The 22,236-nt window shown below is 38.9% G+C and overlaps 1 protein-coding gene across 16 annotated transcripts in view; it reads right to left on the bottom strand.

The window, feature by feature from the left end:
- The window catches only part of ERC1 (ELKS/RAB6-interacting/CAST family member 1), a 560,596-nt gene that overhangs the window by 311,393 nt on the left and 226,967 nt on the right, over positions 1–22,236 (bottom strand). For all 16 annotated transcript variants that reach the window (XR_003519825.2, XR_003519824.2, XR_003519826.2 and 13 more), the window contains one exon: positions 3,556–3,691. Coding sequence is in view for 13 of the 16 variants with exons in the window: in XM_027593114.1 (XP_027448915.1) it covers positions 3,556–3,691 (136 nt within the window). In the remaining 3 variants the exon portion in view is untranslated. The remainder of the gene's footprint in view (positions 1–3,555; positions 3,692–22,236) is intronic.

Below are 22,236 nucleotides of genomic sequence, written 5' to 3'. Positions count from 1 at the left end.
ACTTTCAAGATAAAACATGGAATTTTGAATTAAAAAAAAACAGTAAGGACAACAAATATGCAAATGTTACACACAACTATCAAAAACAAACCTCACACATGATGTTGAACAAAAGAAGTCACAAAAGAATAAATATGGTGACTCCATTTATATAAAATAAAATTATGCAAAACTAACCTATACTTTTTATTTAATATATACACAGGTTGCAAAGAACAATAAAAGTCGAAATAATAATTTCCTCTGGAGGAAGGGAGGAAATAATGATCAGGAAGGAATATCCATGTGATTTCTGGGATGCCGGTAATCTTCCCATTTCTTGAGATGATCACTTTGTATGTATTATTTACATTCTGCGTATACATGTGTTTTATTATGTATTTTTTTAAATATATTTACGTTTCAGAAAAAAGAAAGGTAAATTTAAAAAGCAGTACTACTGCTTTCCCGCAAATTGTAACTTCTGCTACGAAGAGAGAAGCCACAGTAAACTCCCACAGCTGGCAATCAGTCACTGAATAACAAAACGTGAAAATGAACTTTCTTATTTTAAAGCGGGTTCGAATCTTCACAAAAAATAAACCATACTATATATTTATTAACATGATCAACAGAATTAATCTTTGGAAGGCAGGTGGCATCTGATAAAGATTAAATATTCATTAGTCATCAAAACTGAAAACATTAAATATAAAGTATTTTTTAACAAGATAGAGAATATATTATAATCATAGAATTATTATGTCTACAATGGAATACTAAAATAATTCCTGGGACGCCTGGGTGGCTCAGTCGGTTAAGGGTCGGCCTTCGGCTCAGGTCATGATCCCAGGGTCCTGGGATCGAGTCCTGCATTGGGCTCCCTGCTCTGCAGGGAGCCTGCTTCTCCCTCTGCCTCTGCCTCTCTCTCTCTCTGTCTCTCATGAATAAATAAATAAAATTTTAAAATAATAATAATTCTTTCCATTTGCATTTCCTATTTCATAAAAAAAAAATCAACAGATGAGCCCAAATATATATTCAGAAATTTAAAACACTAAACCACTCAGGTAGTAAGACCTGTTGTTAATACAAAACCTAAATCAATTGCTTTTCTACTATTCAACTCCCATGAATTCTATGATTAGCCATTTCTCCAAGAATCTCTAGCTTCTTTTAGTGGGAAATCCTATTTAGAGATCATAATCTTAGTGCTAGGGATATTGACTACCACTAGGTTGTCATTTGTAATAACATGCTTAAGAAGTAAGTGGCAGAGTTAGTAAAAGAGCTGAGATCAGATGCAAAGTATCCTATTTGTAATCCTATGCAGTTTTCATCCATGTGTATCTTGCATATGGCCATGAACTATCACTTGTCATAACTTTTATATCTATCACTTACTGAGACATCTTGGAAAAATCATTCATCTACTCTAAATTAGTTTTCTATGTAATATATAAATAAATAATCTGACTTACTTCTTCAATTATACAAAGAGGAAACAGGAGATTACATGTGAAGGCTCTTTTGATGTTAACATAAAAACTGACAGAAGATTAAAAGGGTATCTTTCAGTTTACACAGACTAGTAACCAAAAATATTAAAGGGACAGAGGGCACAAGACAAATGAAACAGTTAAGGAGGTAACATAAATAAGGGCTTGTCTTATAAAATAAATATTTTCTGTAATTACAAACAATGTGATCCTAGTTCAACAAAGGAGGTTGAATGAAATCCTAGAAATAGCCTGTTATATAATTTCAGATATAAAGGTGCCAACTGAAACTTGTGAGCAATTAAATAATTTCCTATCAACAACCTAGTGAAATCGTTAGCAATGAAGAAAAATAAGACCCTCACAATACAAAATACCCCAAAATAATTTAAATTAAAAAGTAAAGGTAAGAGGCACCTGGGTGGCTCAGTTGGTTAAGCATCTGCCTTCGGCTCAGTTCATAATACCAGGGTCCTGGGATCAAGTCTCACATCAGGCTCGGTGCTGAGCAGGGAATCTGCTCTCCTTCTCTCTCTGCCCCTTCCCCCAGCTGTGTGCACTCTGTCTGTCTCTCTCTCTCAAATAAATAAAATCTTTAAAAAAATATATAAGTAAAAAATGAAAGCCCAGAACAACTTAAAAATATTTGTAGATATATATTTATGTGTTACCAAAACAGGAATAAATGAACCAAAAAATGCTTGGGGAAAAGGCCAACATGGAGGAGACATAACATTTGATTTACATTAACAAATGAAAATTTAAGACATGAATAAATACTTAGCCTCACTGGTAATCAGAGGAATATAAATTAAAACAAAACCTAAATATTTTCCATCCATCAGATTAGCATTTAAAAAAAAAGGAGGAAGAGAAAATTGACAGTATTGACAGTTGTTGGCAAGAGGGAGGGAAAATTGGTATGCTGCTTTATCAAAAGGTGCTGCATTTGAGAAAATGTATACTATTCCCATAAGGACTATGCATTTTATAATCAATAAAATTTATATAAAAGATGAATGAAAAAAGAAATTAAAAACATGTCTGAAATGGATTTGTTATAAAGCCTAAAAATGGCTTCCACAGTACTAATTCCTCCAAATCTCTCCAGTAAAGATTTCATGATAATGCAACTGTGACACACTCTCTCATACCCAATTCGAAGTTGTAACGAGAGAAAAATGAAGCGGCAATGGCTTAGCAGCCTTAGCAGAAGTTTCAAAGGTTTCTAGCAAAGTTTACGATATTCTTCTCTAAAATTTAAACCTTCATTCTGACAGGTTAGAGATCCAGAAAGTCTCAGTTAAAATCGTGGCTGAGCCACTCTGAAAACTGTGTGCATTGAGTCAGATAATTCAATTTCTCTGAGTCGGTTTCCTTATCTATAAGATATGTACAAAACCATCTGTCCCACAGGATCACTGTAAAGGTTAGAAATAATGAATGACCAGGGCCTAGGGCCAACTACTGGGCCCATATGGGCACTTCTCATATCATCACTACTATTATTATGGACTCTAATTATACCCTAATTTGTGAATAATTAGGTTTACACATCAATTATCACTCCACTGAAGTGAAAAAGTATAGTTTCTACATCCCGTATGACTGTGAAATATGTTCTCTAATTTGAATGCTTAAAAAGGATGAAAAGAAAGAGAGGGCAAAATGGAAAACACAGGGGAAAAGGGAAAAGAAGAATGAAAAACAAGGAAGTTAAACAGACATGGACCAGGTTTAGCAATGCGCTTTAATGAAGGAAAACGGCAAACAGTAACACTGACCACCCTAAAGCTTCAGAGAACCAACTCATTAAACTGACATTGAACTTACCAATTAAATGCCATCAACTTGAAGCAAGGTGAACTTTCTCCTATGCTGAGGTGTCCTCACAAAGCTGTGGAATAAAACTTGCCTTTTCTATTTAAAGCCATTCCTTTATTGCTAAAGTGTCGGTCTCAGAGGAAGGCAGCAAGCAGGGTTAGAAAGAGAAAAAAGAGGAGGATAAAGATGAAGAGGAAAACAACATGCAATTATGGATCAAATCTCTCCTTTCAGATTGTCCACGTGTTCTAACCTGTAGTTGTTGGGAGCTGTCGTTGAGATTGTCCTCCCTTCGTCGAGCCTCCTCAAGCATCTGTGCACTCTTCTTCTTTTCCACCTGTTCCTTATGCTTCAGATTTGCTACCTTCTTATTCTGGTCTTTCACTTGCCTATTGATAAAGGGGAGAAAAGCCAAGCTTTTCATATATATGCAGAGAGAAGAGTATTTTCATTTACAAATCTATACCACCTGACACGAAGTAACAGGTGGAAACCAACAAAGAATTCTTCCTGCAAGATTTTTCTAACAATTCAAAATTCTTTCCTACCAAAGGTAGCAAATTGGTAACAATGATGTTTCAGAAATTAAGTTTAAGCATATACTTTATGAAGCACAAGACCATAAAACAAAAGAAATGTATGAGATAGTCTGAAGAAATCAATTCAGATATTTATGTTGGAAATAGGGAAAGGCTACCAACATCAATGCTATGAAACAGTAAAGTGACCAATTAAGGTTTGGTAATCTAAACACTAATTTTACTGTTATTAAATATTTCAAACTTTCAAAAGACTATATATAATATATATGAATCTGAAAATAATGATGTAATAATCTGGGAACCAAACTTAAGCAACAAAAGAGTATACGTACTTCTGAAGTTCCCAAACCTATTCCACTACCTCCACTGTAAAATAAGAATGACTTATGGGGGAGGAGCAAGATGCCGGAGGAGTAGGAGACCTAAATTTAGTCTGGTCCCAGGAATTCAGCTAGGTAAGGATCAAACCATTCTGAAAACCTACAAACTCAACAGGAGATTGAAGAAAAGAATAGCACCAACTCTCTGAACAGAAAAGTGACCACTTTCTGGAAGGTAGGACGTGTAGAGAAGTGAATCCGAGGCGATATTTGGGAAGATAGACGGTGGGGCAGGGGGCCTCTGTCTGCCACTTCCGGCAAGTGCTAGAGCCACGGAGCACAAAATCAGAAATTTTAGAAGTCAGCTCCGCTGGGGGACGTCGCTCAAGGAGCTAAGCAGGGGGTGGAACCCTCGTGGGGACAGTGTGGTCTCAGGACCCTCGGGGTCACAGAAAGACCGGGGGTGCCTGAGTGCGGCAGAGCTCCCAAGTAGCTGAGCAGGGAAGCCGGCTCTCAGCTCGACTGCCATAAAGCATGATCCACGGCACAGTCGGGCCACTGCTCCTCCAGCAGGGACCCAACAGGCAGCAGATTCGGGGAGACTCCCCTTCCTCCCCCAGGAGCAGTGGCACGGGAGCGCCACAGGGATCTGCTGAGTTTGGAGACTCCACACGAGATCGGGTGCCAGAGACAGAAACGCTCCGTCACAGGCTGGGTGAGCACAGACTGCGGCCGGAGACCGGGGAGACGGGAGTGATTGACTATTTTTCTCTGGGGGCGAACTGAGGAGTGGGGCCCTGAAGACTCGGCTCCTCCGGGGCGGAGATCGGGAGGCCGCCATTTTCACTCTCATCCTCCAAAGCTGTACCTTGCAGGACTGCAGGGAACAAAAGCTCCCCAGAGAAAACCCGATCAGATTACTTAGCACGGACCAGGCAGGGCGGGGCAATTCTGCCTCCGGCAAAGACATTTGGCAACCACAGCAACAGGCCCCTCCCCCAGAGGATCAACAAGAACAGCCAGCCAAGACCAAGTTTACCGATCAATGAGAACAGCAGAACTCCAGCGCTAGGAGAATACTGCACATAGAATTCATGGCTTTTTTACCATGATTCTTTAGTCTTTCAAAGTTAATTTTTTAAATTTTTTATTGTTATGTTAATCACCATATATTACATTATTTGTTTTGGTGTAGTGTTCCATGATTCATTGTTTGATCCTAACACCCAGTGCTCCATGCAGAATGTGCCCTCCTTAATACCCATCACCAGGCCAACCCATCCCCCACCCTCCTCCCCTCTAGAAACCTCAGTTTGTTTTTCAGAGTCCATCATCTCTCATGATTCGTCTCCCCCTCTGACTTATTCCCCTTCATTCTTCCCCTCCTGCTATCTTCTTCTTTTTCTTTTTTCTTAAAATATGTTGCGTTATTTGTTTCAGAAGTACAGATCTGTGATTCAACAGTCTTACACAATTCACAGCACTCACCGTAGCACATACCCTCCCCAATGTCTATCACCCAGCCACCCCATACCTCCCACCCCCGACCACTCGAGCAACCCTCAGTTTGTTCCTGAGATTAAGAATTCCTCATATCAGTGAGGTCATATGATACATGTCTTTCTCTGATTGACTTATTTCACTCAGCATAACACCCTCCAGTTCCATCCACGTCGTTGCAAATGGCAAGATCTCATTCCTTTTGATGGCTGCATAATATTCCATTGTGTATATATACCACCTCTTCTTTATCCATTCATCTGTCGATGGACATCTTGGCTCTTTCCACAGTTTGGCTATTGTGGACATTGCTGCTATAAACATTGGGGTGCACGTACCCCTTCGGGTCCCTACATTTGTATCTTTGGGGTAAATACCCAGTAGTGCAATTGCTGGATCGAATGGTAGCTCTAATTTCAACTGTTTGAGGAACCTCCATACTGTTTTCCAGAGGGGTTGCACCAGCTTGCATTCCCACCAACAGTGTAGGAGGGTTCCCCTTTCTCCACATCCCCGCCAACATCTGTCGTTCCCTGACTTGTTAATTTTAGCCATTCTGACGGGTATGAGGTGGTATCTCATTGAGGTTTTGATTTGGATTTTCCTGATGCCGAGCGATGTAGAGCACTTTTTCATGTGCCTGTGGGCCATTTGGATGTCTTCTTTGGAAAAATGTCTGTTCATGTCTTCTGCCCATTTCTTGATTGGATTATTTGTTCTTTGGGTGTTGAGTTTGATAAGTTCTTTATAGATTTTGGATACTAGCCCTTTATCTGATATGTCATTTGCAAATATTTTCTCCCATTCTGTCGGTTGTCTTTTGGTTTTGTGGACTGTTTCTTTTGCTGTGCAAAAGCTTTTTATCTTGATGAAATCCCAATAGTTCATGTTTGCCCTGGCTTCCTGTGCCTTTGGTGATGTTTCTAGAAGAAGTTCCTGCGGCTGAGGTCGAAGAGGTTGCTACCTGTGTTCTCCTTTAGGATTTGGATGGACTCCTGTCTCACGTTTAGGTCTTTCAACCATTTGGAGTCTATTTTTGTGTGTGGTTTAAGGAAATGGTCCAGTTTCATTCTTCTGCATGTGGCTATCCAATTTTCCCAACACCATTTGTTGAAGAGACTGTCTTTTTTCCACTGGACATTCTTTCCTGCTTTGTCAAATATAAGTTGACCATAGAGTGGAGGGTCCATTTCTGGGCTCTCGATTCTGTTCCATTGATCTATGTGTCTGTTTTTGTGCCAGTACCATACTGTCTTGATGATGACAGCTTTGTAATAGAGCTGGAGGTCCGGAATTGTGATGCCGCCAGCTTTGCTTTTCTTTTTCAATATTCCTCTGGCTATTCGGGGTCTCTTCTGGTTCCATACAAATTTTAGGATTATTTGTTCTATTTCTTTGAAAAAAGTGGATGGTATTTTGATGGGGATTGCATTGAATGTGTAGATTGCTCTAGGGAGCATTGACACCTTCACAATGTTGGTTCTCCCAATCCATGAGCATGGAACGTTTTTCCATTTCTTTGTGTCTTCTTCAATTTCTTTCCTGAGTATTTTATAGTTTTCTGAGTACAGATCCTTTGCCTCTTTGGTTAAATTTATTCCTCGGTATCTTACGGTTTTGGGTGCAATTGTGAATGGGATCGACTCCTTGATTTGTCTCTCTTCTGTCTTGTTGTTGCTGTATAGGAATGCCACTGATTTCTGTGCATTGATTTTATAGCCTGCTACTTGACTGAATTCGTGTATGAGTTCTAGCAGTTTTGGGGTGGAGTCTTTTGAGTTTTCCACATAAAGTATCATATCATCTGCAAAGAGTGAGAGTTTGACTTCCTCTTTGCCGATTTGGATGCCTTTCATTTCTTTTTGTTGTCTGATTGCTGTGGCTAGGACTTTTAATACTATGTTGAATAGCAGGGGTGAGAGTGGACATCCCTACCGCGTTCCTGACCTTAGGGGAAAAGCTCTCAGCCTTTCCCCATTGAGAATGATATTCGCTGTAGGTTTTTCGTAGATGGCTTTTATGATATTGAGGTATGTACCCTCTATCCCTATACTCTGAAGAGTTTTGATCAAGAAAGGATCCTGTACTTTGTCAAATGCTTTTTTTGCATCTATTGAGAGGATCATATGATTCTTGTTCTTTTTTGGTTAATGTACTGTATCACGTTGATTGATTTGCGGATGTTGAACCAGCCTTGCAGCCCAGGGATAAATCCCACTTGGTCGTGGTGAATAATCCTTTTAATGTACTGTTGGATCCTATTGGCTAGTATTTTGGTGAGAATTTTTGCATCCATGTTCATCAAGGATATTGGTCTGTAATTCTCCCTTTTGATGGGATCTTTGTCTTGTTTTGAGATCAAGGTAATGGTGGCCTCATAAAATGAATTTGGAAGTTTTCCTTCCATTTCTAGTTTTTGGAACAGTTTCATGAGAATAGGTATTAATTCTTCTTTAAATGTTTGGTAGAATTCCCCTGGGAAGCCATCTGGCCCTGGGCTTTTGTTTGTTGGGAGATTTTTGATGACTGCTTCAATTTCCTTAGTGGTTATAGGTCTGTTCAGGTTTTCTATTTCTTCCTGGTTCAGTTTTGGTAGTTGATACATCTCTAGGAATGCACCCATTTCTTCCAGGTTATCTAATTTGCTGGCATAGAGTTGCTCATAATATGTTCTTATAATTGTTTGTATTTCTCTGGTGTTGGTTCTGATCTCTCCTCTTTCATTCATGATTTTGTTGATTTGGGTCATTTCTCTTTTCTTTTTGATCAGTCTGGCCAGGGGTTTATCAATCTTGTTAATTCTTTCAAAGAACCAGCTCCTAGTTTCGTTGATCTGTTCTACTGTTCTTTGGTTTCTATTTCATTGATTTCTGCTCTGATCTTTATTATTTCTCTTCTCCTGCTGGGTTTACGCTTTATTTGCTGTTCTTTCTCCAGCTCCTTTAGGTGTAGGGTTAGATTGTGTATTTGAGACCTTTCTTGTTTCTTGAGAAAGGCTTGTATTGGTTTATACTTTCCTCTCAGGACTGCCTTTGCTGTATCCCAAAGATTTTGGACAGTTGTGTTTTCATTTTCATTGGTTTCCATGAATTTTTTAAATTCTTCTTTAATTTCCTGGTTGACCCATTCATTCTTTAGTAGGATGCTCTTTAGCCTCCATGTATTTGAGTTCTTTCTGACTTTCCTCTTGTGATTGAGTTCTAGTTTCAAAGCATTGTGGTCTGAAAATATGCAGGGAATGATCCCAATCTTTTGATACCAGTTGAGACCTGATTTGTGACCTAGGATGTGATCAATTCTGGAGAATGTTCCATGGGCACTAGAGAAGAATGTGTATTCCGTTGCTTTGGGATGCAATGTTCTGAATATGTCTGTGAAGTCCATTTGGTCCAGTGTGTCATTTAAAGTCTTTATTTCCTTGTTGATCTTTTGCTTAGATGATCTGTCCATTTCAGTCAGGGGGGTGTTAAAGTCCCCCACTATTATTGTATTGTCGTCAATGTGTTTCTTTGCTTTTGTTATTAATTGCCTTATATAATTGGCTGCTCCCATGTTCGGGGCATAGATATTTACAATTGTTAGATCTTCTTGTTGGATAGACCCTTTAAGTAGGATATAGTGTCCTTCCTCATCTCTTATTACAGTCTTTGTTTTAAAAGCTAGTTTCTCTGATATAAGGACTGCCACCCCAGCTTTCCTTTGGTGTCCATTAGCATGATAAATGGTTTTCCACCCCCTCACTTTCAATCTGGGGGTGTCTTTGGGTCTAAAATGAGTCTCTTGCAGACAGCATATGGATGGGTCTTGTTTTTTAATCCAATCTGATAGCCTGTGTCTTTTGATTGGGGCATTGAGCCCATTTACATTCAGGGTAACTACTGAAAGGTATGAATTTAGTGCCATTGTACTGCCTGTAAGGTGACTGTTACTGTATGTTGTCTGTGTTCCTTTCTGATCTTTGCTGCTTTTAGGCTCTCTCTTTGCTTAGAGGACCCCTTTCAATATTTCTTGGAGGGCTGGTTTCGTGTTTGCAAATTCCTTTAGTTTTTGTTTGTCCTGGAAGCTTTTTATCTCTCCTTCTATTTTCAATGACAGCCTAGCTGGATATAGTATTCTTGGCTGCATATTTTTCTCGTTTAGTGCTCTGAAGATATCTTGCCAGTCCTTTCTGGCCTGCCAGGTCTCTGTGGATAGGTCTGTTGCCAATCTAATATTTTTAACATTGTAGGTTACATATCTCTTCTCCCGAGCTGCTTTCAGGATTTTCTCTTTGTCTCTGAGACTTGTAAGTTCTACTATTAGATGTCGGGGTGTTGACCTATTATTATCGATTTTGAGAGGGGTTCTCTGTGCCTCCTGGATTTTGATGCCTGTTTCCTTCCTCACATTAGGGAAGTTCTCTGCTATTATTTGTTCCAATATACCTTCTGCCCCTCTCTCTCTTTCTTCTTCTTCTGGGATCCCAATTATTCTAATGTTGTTTCGTCTTATTGAATCACTTATCTCTCGAATTCTGCCCTCGTGATCCTGTAGTTGTTTCTCCCTCTTTTTCTCACCCTCTTTATTTTCCATCATTTGGTCTTCTATATCACTGATTCTGTCTTCTGCCTCATTTATCCTAGCAGTTAGTGCCTCCATTTTTGATTGCACCTCATCAATAGCCTTTTTGATTTCGACTTGGTTAGATTTTAGTTCTTTTATTTCTCCAGAAAGGGTCTCTCTAATACCTTCCACGCTTTTTTCAAGCCCAGCTAGTATCTTTAAAGTCATGATTCTGAACTCTAGGTCCGACATCGTACTAATGTCCGTATTGAGTAGGTCCCTGGCTGACAGTACTACCTCTTGTTCTTTTTGCTGAGGTGATTTTTTTCGTCTTCTCATTTTGTCCAGAGGAGAATAGATGAATGAGAGAACAAAATGCTAACAGGTTTACAACGTCCCCAGCAAATATACTGTATACAAATCAGAAAAGACCTGAAACCAGGGGAAAAGAAAGGGAAAGAAAGAAAAAAGAAAGAGAAAAAAAAAAGAAAAGAAAAAAAGATAAAAACAAAAACAACAATACAAAAAAAGCAGAATGTGATCAAATATGATCAGGCTAGTGCATAGATCAGTGCCACACACTAGATTTTGGGCGTATTTTGGTCTGTTAGAAAAAAGTGCCTCCTAAAATTTTAAAGGAAGAAAGACATATATGTACAAAATAAGGTTGATACAATTAAGGGATAGAAGATGGCAGTAAAGATGAAAATTATTAAAGATTTTATAAAAGGACTTGATAAGATAAGTTGTTTGAAAAAAGAAAGAAGATTTAAAAAAAAAAAAAGAAAAAAGGGAGAGAATGTGATCAGGCAGGAGACTAGAACAGAACCATACACTAGTGATTTAGGGTATATTTTTATCTGTTAGAAGAAACTGTATCTCAAAATTTTAAGAGAACAACTTATATATATATGCCAAAAATAAGAGTAACTACTATGAAGGGATAAAATGACTTTAAAAATGAAAAATTAAAAATGTTTTTTTTTTTAAAAAAGAGATTGATAAGATGTTGGCTGGAAAAGGGAAAAAGAAAAAGAAAAAAAAAACCTTAACAAAAATTAACTTTGATGAACTAATGAATCATGGTAACAAAAAGCCATGAATTCTATGTGCAGTATTCCCCTAGCGCTGGAGTTCTCCCGTTCTCCTTGATCGGTAAACTTGGTCTTGGCTTGCTGGCTGTTCATGCTGATCTTCTGGGGGAGGGGCCTGTTGCTGTGGTTTCCAAATGTCTTTGCCGGAGGCGGAATTGCCCCGCCCTTGTCGGTCCGGGCTAAGCAAGCTGCTCGGGCTTGATCTCAGGAGCTTTTGTTCCCTGCAAGCTCTCCGTACAGCCTTGGAGGACCAGGGCAAAAATGGTGGCCTCCCAATCTCCACCCGGAGGAGCTGAGAACTCGGGGCCCCGCTCCTCAGTGCGCCCCCAGAGAAAAGCAGTCACTCCCTTGTCCCCTGTCTCTGGCCGCTCTCTGTGCTCACCCGGCCTGTGACCGAGCGTTTGTATCTCTGGCACCCGACCCCGTGTGGAGTCTCCAAACCCAGCAGATCCCTGCGGTGCGTTCCCGCGCCGCTCCTCCCCGGGAAGGAAGGGGAGTCTCCCCGGATTTGCCGCTTGTTGGGTCCCTGCTGCAGGAGCAGTGGCCCGACTGGGCCGCGGATCACAGTTTATGGCAACCCCAAGGTGAGAGCCCGCGCCTCCGCTCCGTCTCCGCAGCCGGCTTCCCTGCTCCGATACCTGGGAGCTCTGGCGCACTCAGGCTCCCCCGGTCTTTCTGTGACCCCAAGGGTCCTGAGACCCCACTGTCCCGCGAGGGTTCGACCCCCGCTTAGCCACTGGAGCGACGTCCCTCCGGGAGCCGACTTCTAAAAGGTCCGATTTTGTGGTCCGCGGCTCTATCACTTGCCAGAAGCGGCCGGCGGAGGCCCCTCCCCCGCCGTCTATCCTCCCGAATATCGCCTCGGATTCACTTCTCCACACGTCCTACCTTCCAGTAAGTGGTCGCTTCTCTGTTCAGAAAGTTGTTGCTACTCTCCTCTTCGATTTCCTGTTGAGTTCGTAGGTGTTCAGAATGGTTTGATCCCCATTCAGCTGAATTCCTGAGACCAGACGAAATCTAGGTCTCCTACTCCTCTGCCATCTTGCTCCACCCAAAGTTAATTTTTTTTAAATTTTTTTCCCTTTTTCAACCAACATCTTATCAATCCCTTTTTAAAAAAATATTTTTTATTTTTCATTTTTAGAGTCATATTCTATCCATTCATACTAGTTACCCTTTTTTTGGTATATATTTTTATAAGCTGTTCTCTCTTTAAAATTTTGAGAAACAGTTTTTTCTAAGAGACCAAAATATACCCTAAAACACTAGTATATGGCTTTGTTCTAGTCTCCTGCCTGATCACATTCTCTCCCCTTTTTTTTTTTAAATCCTCTTCTTTCTTTTTTCAACCAACTTCTTATCAATTCCTTTCATAAAATCTTTTATACTTTTCATCGTTACAGTCATATTCCATCCCTTCATCTATCTACCCTTATTTTTGTACATATATAAGTTTTTCTTTCTTTAAAATTTTGGGAGGCACTTTCTTCTTACAAACCAAAATATGCCCAATATCTAGTCTGTGGCAGTGATCTATGCACCAGCTTGATCATATTTCATCATATTCTGTTTTTTGTTTTTATCTTTTTTCTTTCTTTCCCTTTCTTTTCCCCCGGTTTCAGGTCTCTTCTGATTTGTTTGGTGTATATTTTTCTGGGGTCGTTGTTACCCTGTTAGCATTTTGTTCTCTCATTCATTTATTCTCCTCTGTACAGAATGACAGGACAGAAAAAATCACCTCAACAAAAGGAACAAGAGGTACTACCAACTGCCAGGGACCTACTCAATATGGACATTAGTACGATGTCAGACCTAGAGTTCGGAATCATGATTTTAAAGATACTAGCTGGGCTTGAAAAAAGCATAGAAATTATTAGAGAAACCCTTCCTGGAGAAATAAAAGAGCAAAATCTAACCAAGTCAAAAACAAAAAGGCTATTAATGAGGTACAATCAAAAATGGAGGCTCTAACTGCTAGGATAAATAAGGCAGAAGAGAGAATTAGTGATACAGAAGACCAAATGATGGAAAATAAAGAAGCAGAGAAAAAGAGAGATAAACAACTACTGAATTGTGAGGGCAGAATTCAAGAGATAAGTGATACCATAAAGCGAAACAACAATAGAATAATTGGGATCCCAGAAGAAGAAGAAAGAGAGGGTCAGAAGGTATATTGGAGCAAATTATAGCAGAGAACTTCCCTAATTTGGGGAAGGAAACAGGCATCAAAATCCAGGAGGCACAGAGAACCTCCCTCAAAAATCGATAAAAATAGGTCAACACCCCAACATCTAATACTAAACCTCACAAGTCTCAGAGACAAAGAGAAAAGCCTGAAAGCAGCTCAGACAAGAGGTCTGTAACCTGCAGCAGTAGAAATATTAGATTGGCAGCAGACCTAACCACAGAGATCTGGCAGGCCAGAAAGGACTGTCATGATATATTCAGGGCACTAAATAAGAAAAATATGCAACCAAGAATAAATACCACTATATCCAGCTAGGCTGTCATTGAAAATAGAAGGAGAGATAAAAAGCTTCCAGGACAAGCAAAAACTAAAAGAATTTCCAAACACCAAACCAGCCCTACAAGAAATATTGAAAGGGGTCCTGTAAGCAAAGGGAGAGCTGAAAGTAACATAGACCAGAAAGGAACACAGACAATATACAGTAACAGTCACCTTGAAGGCAATACAATGGCACTAAATTCATATCCTTCAATAGTTACCCTGAATGTAAATGGGCTAAATGCCCCAATCAAAAGACACAGCGTAACAGACTGGATAAAAAAACAAGACTCATCGATATGCTGTCTGCAAGAGACTCATTTTAGACCCAAAGACAACTCCAGACTGAAAGTGAGGGGGTGGAAAACCATTTACCATGCTAATGGACACCAAAGGAAAGCTGGGGTGACAATCCTTATATCAGACAAATTAGATTTTAAACCGAAGGCAATAATAAGAGATGAGGAAGGACAGTATATCCTACTTAAAGGGTCTATCCAACAAGAAGATCTATCAATTTTAAATACCTATGCCCCTAACATGGTAGCAGCCAATTATATAAGCCAGTTAATAGCAAAAGCAAAGAAACACATCAACAAAAATAAGTAATACTGGGGGAATTTAACACCCTCCTCACTGAAATGGACAGATCATCTAAGCAAAGGATCAACAAGGAAATAAAGGCTTCAAATGACACACCGGACCAAATGGACTTCACAGATATATTCAGAACATTCCATCCCAAAGCAACAGAATACACATTCTTCTCTAGTGCCTATGGAACATTCTCCAGAATAGATCACATCCTAGGTCAAAAATCAGGTGACAACTGGTATCAAAAGATTGGGATCATTCCCTGTATATTTTCAGACCACAAAGCTTTGAAACTATAACTCAGTCACAAGAGGAAAGTCAGAAAAAACTCAAATACATGTAAGCTAAAGAGCATCCTACTAAAGAATGAATGGGTCAACCAGGAAATTAAAGAAGAATTAAAAAAAGTTCATGGAAACAAATGAAAATGAAAACACAACTGTTCTAAATCTTTGGGATGCAGCAAAGGTGGTCCTAAGAGGAAAGTATACAGCAATACGAGCCTTTCTCAAGAAACAAGAAAGTTCTCAAATATACAACGTAACCCTACACCTAAAGGAGCTGGAGAAAGAACAGCAAATAAAGCCTAAACCCAGCAGGAGAAGAGAAATATAAAGATCAGAGCAGAAATCAATGAAATACAAAAGAACAGCAGAACAGATCAACAAAACTAGGAGCGGGTTCTTTGAAAGAATTAGTAAGATTGATAAACACCTGGCCAGACTTATCAAAAAGAAAAGAGAAATGACCCAAACAAACAAAATCATGAATGAAAGAGGAGAGATCACAACCAACACCAAAGAAATAGAAACAATTATAAGAACATATTATGAGCAACTATATGCCAGTAAATTAGATAATCTGGAAGAAATGGAAGCATTCCTAGAGATGTGCAAACTCCCAAAACTGAACCAGGAAGAAAAAGAAAACCTGAACAGACCTATAACCACTAAGGAAATTGAAGCAGTCATCAAAAATCTCCCAACAAACAAAAGCCCAGGGCCAGATGGCTTCCCAGGAAATTCTACCAAACATTTAAAGAAGAATTAATACCCATTCTTCTGAAACTGTTCCAAAAACTAGAAATGGAAAGAAAACTTCCAAACCTGTTTTATGAGGCCACCATTACCTTGTCCTCAAACCAAAGACCCCATCAAAAAGGAGAATTACAGACCAATATCCTTGATGAACATGGATGCAAAAATTCTCACCAAAATACTAGCGAGTAGGATCCAACAGTACATCAAAAGGATTATTCACCACAACCAAGTGGGATTTATCCCTGGGCTGCAAGGTTGCTTCAACATCTGCAAATCAATCAATGTGATACAATACATTAATAAAAGAAAGAACAAGAACCATATGATCCTCTCAATAGATGCAGAAAAAGCATTTGACAAAGTACAGCATCCTTTCTTGATCAAAACTCTTCAGAGTATAGGGATAGAAGGTACATACCTCAATATCATAAAAGCCATCTATGAAAAACCCACAGCGAATATCTTTCTCAATGGGGAAAAACTGAAAGCTTATCCCCCTAAGGTCAGGAACACGGCAGGGATGTCCACTCTCACCACTGCTATTCAACATAGTATTAGAAGTCCTAGCCACAGCAATCAGACAACAAAAAGAAATCAAAAGCATCCAAATCGGCAAACTCTCACTCTTTGCAGATGATATGATACTTTATGTGGAAAACCCAAAAGACTCCACCCCAAAACTGCTAGAACTCATACAGGAATTCAGTGAAGTGGCACGATATAAAATCAATGCACAGAAATCAGTGGCATTCCTATACAACAACAAGACAGAAGAAAGAAAAATTAAGGAATCAATCCCATTTACAATTGCACCCAAAAGCTTAAGGTACCTAGGAATAAATCTAACCAAAGAGGCAAAGAATCTGTATCCAGAAAACTATAAAATACTCATGAAAGAAATTGAGGAAGACACAAAGAAATGGAAACACGTTCGATGCTCATGGATTGGAAGAATATTGTGAAGATGTCAATGCTACCTAAAGCAATCTACACATTCAATGCAATCCCCATCAAAATGCCATCAACTTTTTTCAAAGAAATGGAACAAATAATCCTAAAATTTGTATGGAACCAGGAAAGACCCCAAATAGGCAGAGGAATGTTGAAAAACAAAAGCAAAGTTGGCGGCATCACAATTCCGGACTTTAAGCTTTATTACAAAGCTGTCATCAACACAGTATGGTACTGGCACAAAAACAGACACATAGATCAATGGAACAGAATAGAGAGCCCAGAAATGGACCCTCAACTCCATGGGCAACTAATCTTCGACAAAGCAGGAAAGAATGTCCAATGGCAAAAAGACAGTCTCTTCAACAAATGGTGTTGGGAAAATTGGACAGCCACATGCAGAAGAATAAAACTGGACCATTTCCTTACACCACACACAAAAATAGAATCAAAATGGTTGAAAGACCTAAATGTGAGAGAGGAGTCCATTAAAATCCTAAAGGAGAACACAGGCAGCAACCTCTTCGACCGCAGCAGCAGCAACTTCTTCCTAGAAACATTGCCAAAGGCAAGGGAAGCAAGGGCAAAAATGAACTACTGGGACTTCATCAAGATAAAAAGCTTTTGCAGAGCAAAAGAAACAGTTCACAAAACCAAAAGACAACTGACAAAATGGGAGAAGATATTTGCAAATGTTATATCAGATAAAGGGCTAGTACCCAAAATCTATAAAGAACTTATTAAACTCAACACTCAAAGAACAAATGATCCAATCAAGAAATGGGCAGAAGACATGGACAGACATTTTTCCAAAGAAGACATCCAAGTGGCCAACAGACACATTAAAAAGTGCTCCAGATCGCTCGGCATCAGGGAAATCCAAATCAAAACCTAAATGAGACACCACCTCACACCAGTCAGAATGGCTAAAATTAACAAGTCAGGAAACGACAGATGTTGGCGGGGATGCGGAGAAAGGGGAACCCTCCTACACTGTTGGTGGGAATGCAAGCTGTTGCAGCCACTCTGGAAAACAGTATGGAGGTTCCTCAAAAAGGTGAAAATAGAGCTACCATACAACACAGCAATTGCCCTACTGGGTCTTTACCCCAAAGATACAAATGTAGTGATCCGAAGGGGTACGTGCACCCTGATGTTTATAGCAGCACTGTCCACAACAGCCAAACTATGGAAAGAGCAAAGATGTCCATCGACAGATGAATAGATAAAGAAGATGTGGTGTGTGTGTGTGTATAGACACACAATGGAATATTATGCAGCCATCAAAAGGAATGAAATCTTGCCGTTTGCAACAACACGGATGGAACTGGAGGGTATTATGCTGAACAAAATAAGTCAATCATAGAAAGACATGTATGATATGACCTCACTGATAGGAGGAATTCTTAATCTCAGGAAACAAACTGAGGGTTGCTGGAGTGGTGGGGGGTGGGACGGATGGGGTGACTGGGTGATAGACATTGGGGAGGGTATGTGCTATGGTGAGTGCTGTGAATTGTGTAAGACTGTTGAATCACAGATCTGTACCTCTGAAACAAATAATACATTATATGTTTAAAAAAAAGAAGAAGATAGCAGGAAGGGAAAAATGAAGGGGGGGAATCGGAGGGGGAGACGAACTATGAGAGACTATAGACTCTGAGAAACAAACTGAGGGTTCTAGAGGGGAGGGGGTTGGGGGATGGGTTAGCCTGGTGATGGGTATTAAAGAGGACACATTGAATGGAGCACTGGGTGTTATATGCAAACAATGAAACATGGAACACTACATCAAAAACTAATGATGTAATGTATGGTGATTAACATAAAAAAAGAATGACTTATATTCTAAATGTTGTGTTTAAAATCCCTTTGCTTTTATTATAGTTTGTTACATATAGGGATACTTTATTTTGCACCCATTTGAAATTCATATTCGGTTTACTAATAAATGATTTTTTCAATACATCTTTGAGACCCATACTAAACAATGAATGTTAATGCAGTTTTTTTCAATCCCTTCAATTTTCACTACAGTATAAATATGAAGCAATTGTTTCAACCCATTCCCAAAGTGATGAACATTGCAGTTGTTTTGTTTTTCTTACTATTACGAACAATGCTGCTAGTTAGACTCTGATATACCTATGCAAGAGTTTCTCCAAGGCATGGGCCTGGAAACTGAAATGTTAGGGCATACAATAGGTATACTTTCAAATTCACAAATTACTTTCCAAGAAATTGTATTAACTTGTATTTTCACTAGTAGTACACAGCAATACCTGTTACACCTCTAGATCATTAACACTTAGTACTAACTGATTTTCTAAATATTAACAATCTGATAGATATAAATAACATCTCATCATATGATGTTTTAAAAAGTTGAACATTTCTCTATTTTTTTAAAATTTTAATTCCAGTGTAGTTAACATGCAGTGTTATATTAGTTTCAGGTGTACAATATCATGATTCAACAATTCTATACATTACTCAGTGTTCTTCATGATAAGTGCACTCTTAATCCCCTTCACCTATTTTACCCATCCCCCAACTCACCTCCCCTCTGGCAAGCAGCACTTTGTTCTCTATAGTTTACGAGTCTGTTTTTTGGTTTGCCTTTTTCTTTGTTCATTTCTCTGTTTCTTAAATTCCACATATGAGAGAAATCATATGGCATTCGTCTTTCTCTGACTGACTTATTTCACTCAGCATAATTCTCTCTAGCTCCAACTACATTGCGGCAAATGGCAAGATTTCATTAGTCTTATGGCTGAATAATATTCCTGTGTGTGTGTGTGTGTGTGTGTGTGTGTGCGCGCACGCGCGTATCACACCTTCTTTATCCATTCATCTCTCCATAGACACTTGGGCTGCTTCCATAATTTGGCTATTTAATGCTGCATTAAACATGGAACAGCATATATCTTTTTGAACTAGTATTTTCATATTCTTTGAGTAAATAGTTGAAAAACTAAATTACTGAATCATTTGGCAGTTCTATTTTTTGAGGAACCACCACACTGTTTTCCACAGTAGCTGTACCAGTTTGCTTTCCCACCAACAGTGCACAAGGGTTCCTTTCTCTCTCTACAACCTCACGAACACCTGTCATGTCGTGTTTTTGATTGTAGCCATTCTAACAGGTGTGAGGTGGTGTTTCATTTGTGTTTCCCTGATGATGAGTGGGGTTGTCCATCTTTTATGTGTCTTTTGGCGATCCATATGTCTTCCATGGAGAAATGTGTTTATGTCTCTTGCCCTTTTTAAAATTAGATTATTTGGTTTTTTCATTTTGAGTTGTAGAAGTTCTTTATATATTTTGGATACAAACCCTTTATCATATATGTCATTTGCAAATATCTTCTCCCATTCACTAGGTTCTCTTCTTGTTTTGTTGATTGCTTCCTACACTGTGCAGAAGTTTTTTATTTTAATGTGGTCCCAACAGTTTATTTTTGCTTTTGTTTACCTTGCCTCAGGAGACATATCTAGCAAAATGTTGTTACAGCTGATGTCAGAGAAATTACTGCTGTGCTCTCTTCTCAGGATTTTTAAGGTTTCAGGTCTCACATTTAGGTCTTAAGTCACATGTCCACTGTTAGCAAGTTAGGTAGCAAGTATGGGCACTGTGCTTATTCCCACAGGTGGCCATGTGTTTATGCTTGTGGGTTGGGTAGGGAAATGGTGCCCAACAGCTTCTTTGTTCCTGGAGAAATCTCATAAGGATGCTTCTCCTTCCAGCACACACTCTGAGACTAGTAAACAAATCTCCCTCCAGTATACCCCAGGAGTTTTTCAAACTGCTGCTTCTATGCTATGTCTCTAGGGGGCTCTTTGTTGTGCTCTCTTTAAAAGTGGGGACTCAGTTTCCTCTCACTCTACTGGCTTTCCCATGAGACTGCTGATTTTTCAAATTTCCAGGTTTTAAGCCCCACTAAGAATGCATGAAATTCAGCACCTTTTGTTTTTCAAATACAAATATTATGGGAATTCCCCTTCCCTATGCAGGCTCCCTAGTGTGAGAGTATGTTTCTTTGACCTCTGCAAGTCTGAGGCATCCCTCCCTCCCACAGAAAATCCTGTGGGTCCATTTAGCTCCTAACCACTTTTCACCCTTCCTACCCTCTTCGATGTGGCCTCTTTTCTACATTTAGCTATGGAGAGTCTGTTCTGCCAGTCTTCAGGTCATTTTCTGGGTTATTTACAGTTATGTGGCTGTTATCTAGTTGAATCCATTGGATGAGGTGAGGTTAGGGTCCTCCTACTCTGCCATCTTCCCCAGTACTTCTGAACATCTTTTCATATGGTATTTGGTCATTCCTGTTTCCACATCTGTGAAATAGCTATTTATGTATTTTGCCCATTTTTAAATTAGGTATCTTTTTCTTAATGACTTGTAAGTCTTCTTTATATATTCTGTATAATAATCCCTTATCTGTATATATCTGTTATACAAATATATTCTCCCAATCTATGAATTACTTAATAGCTTTATGGTATGTTTTCAATTGTAAAATTTAAATTTTTTATTGTATCAAATGTACCAATTTTCTTTATGGTTTTCAATTTTGTGACTTTTTCACAATATCTTCCCTATCCCAAGCTCATAAAGATATTCTCTTAAAAATTTTGTGACTTTGTCTTTCACACTGAACTCATTAATCCATTTGACACTGATGTTGTATATGGTATGAGCTAAAGATATAATTTCATCTTTTGGGTATGATTTGAGGTAAGAATAAAATTTCATTTTTTACATATATGGATAACTCACTGTCCCAACAGCACTAACAGGCATTGTCACAAATGTCATATATAAAGTTTCTGAAAATATGCGTGCCTATTTTGTGGCTCTCTAGTATCTTTGTGTATTTCTGTGCCAAATCTATGCTTCCTTAATTATTATGTCTTTATAAGAAATCTCAATAGTTATTTCAGGCAAGGCTGCCTACCTTGTTCTCATTCAGGACCATCTTGGTGCTTCCTGGCCCTTTAGACTTCTCATTTAAATCTCAGAACCAGTCTGTCAAGCTCCTCAAAACCAGCCAATCAACCAATCAATCAACCAATCAACAACAGCAATCAAAACTCAGCAAGAGCCTTTTGGGATTTTTATTGAAACTGCACTGAATCTATATATCAATTTGGGAAGAACAGATACTTTCAGGTTCTTGAACCTTCCAATTCACTGACATGGTATGTCTCTCTAGTTATTTAGTTATCCTTAAAAGGTTTTCAACAAAGTGTTTTAATTTCTTCAATAAAAGAGTTCCATGTATTTCATTCCTAGGTACCTTATATGTTTTGCTGTCATTTTAAATTCCAGCACCATGTCATTACACACAGTTCCTTATACAAAGTACTCCCAAAAAAGTATTCAACAATGTAAGTATTGACAATATTAACAATTCACTGTTATCTAATGTCCAGTCCATATTCAATGTTCCCCAGTTGTCTCAAAAGAAGTATTTTCACAGTTGGCTTGTTTGAATCAGAATTCATAAAAGGTCCACAGCATTGTGTTTAAATTCTTCAAAGCTCTATTAATCTATAGAAAAGTCCCTTACTTCTTCCTCTGCCCCCTTTTTAAATGCCACTGACTTCTTAAAGAAACAGATTCCCGTTTTTTCTTGTAAAATGACTTACATTTTGGGTGATTTGTCTGTTTCTTCATGGAGTCATTTAACTCATTTCCTGCCTTTTGCTTTTTGCTTTTTTAGATACTGAGAGTTAGCGTGAAAAACTTGACCAGATTCAGTTTTAACTTTGTAAGTCATAATACTAAATAATAACATTGTATACTTCATATGGCCTCACATAAGAAAGCATATAATGTCTGGTT

Source organism: Zalophus californianus, chromosome 9 (genome assembly GCF_009762305.2).
Source record: "Zalophus californianus isolate mZalCal1 chromosome 9, mZalCal1.pri.v2, whole genome shotgun sequence".
In the NCBI taxonomy this organism is placed as follows: domain Eukaryota; kingdom Metazoa; phylum Chordata; class Mammalia; order Carnivora; family Otariidae; genus Zalophus; species Zalophus californianus.
Note: the sequence above shows the minus strand (reverse complement) of the source record. Positions and strands in the feature narration are given on the sequence as shown.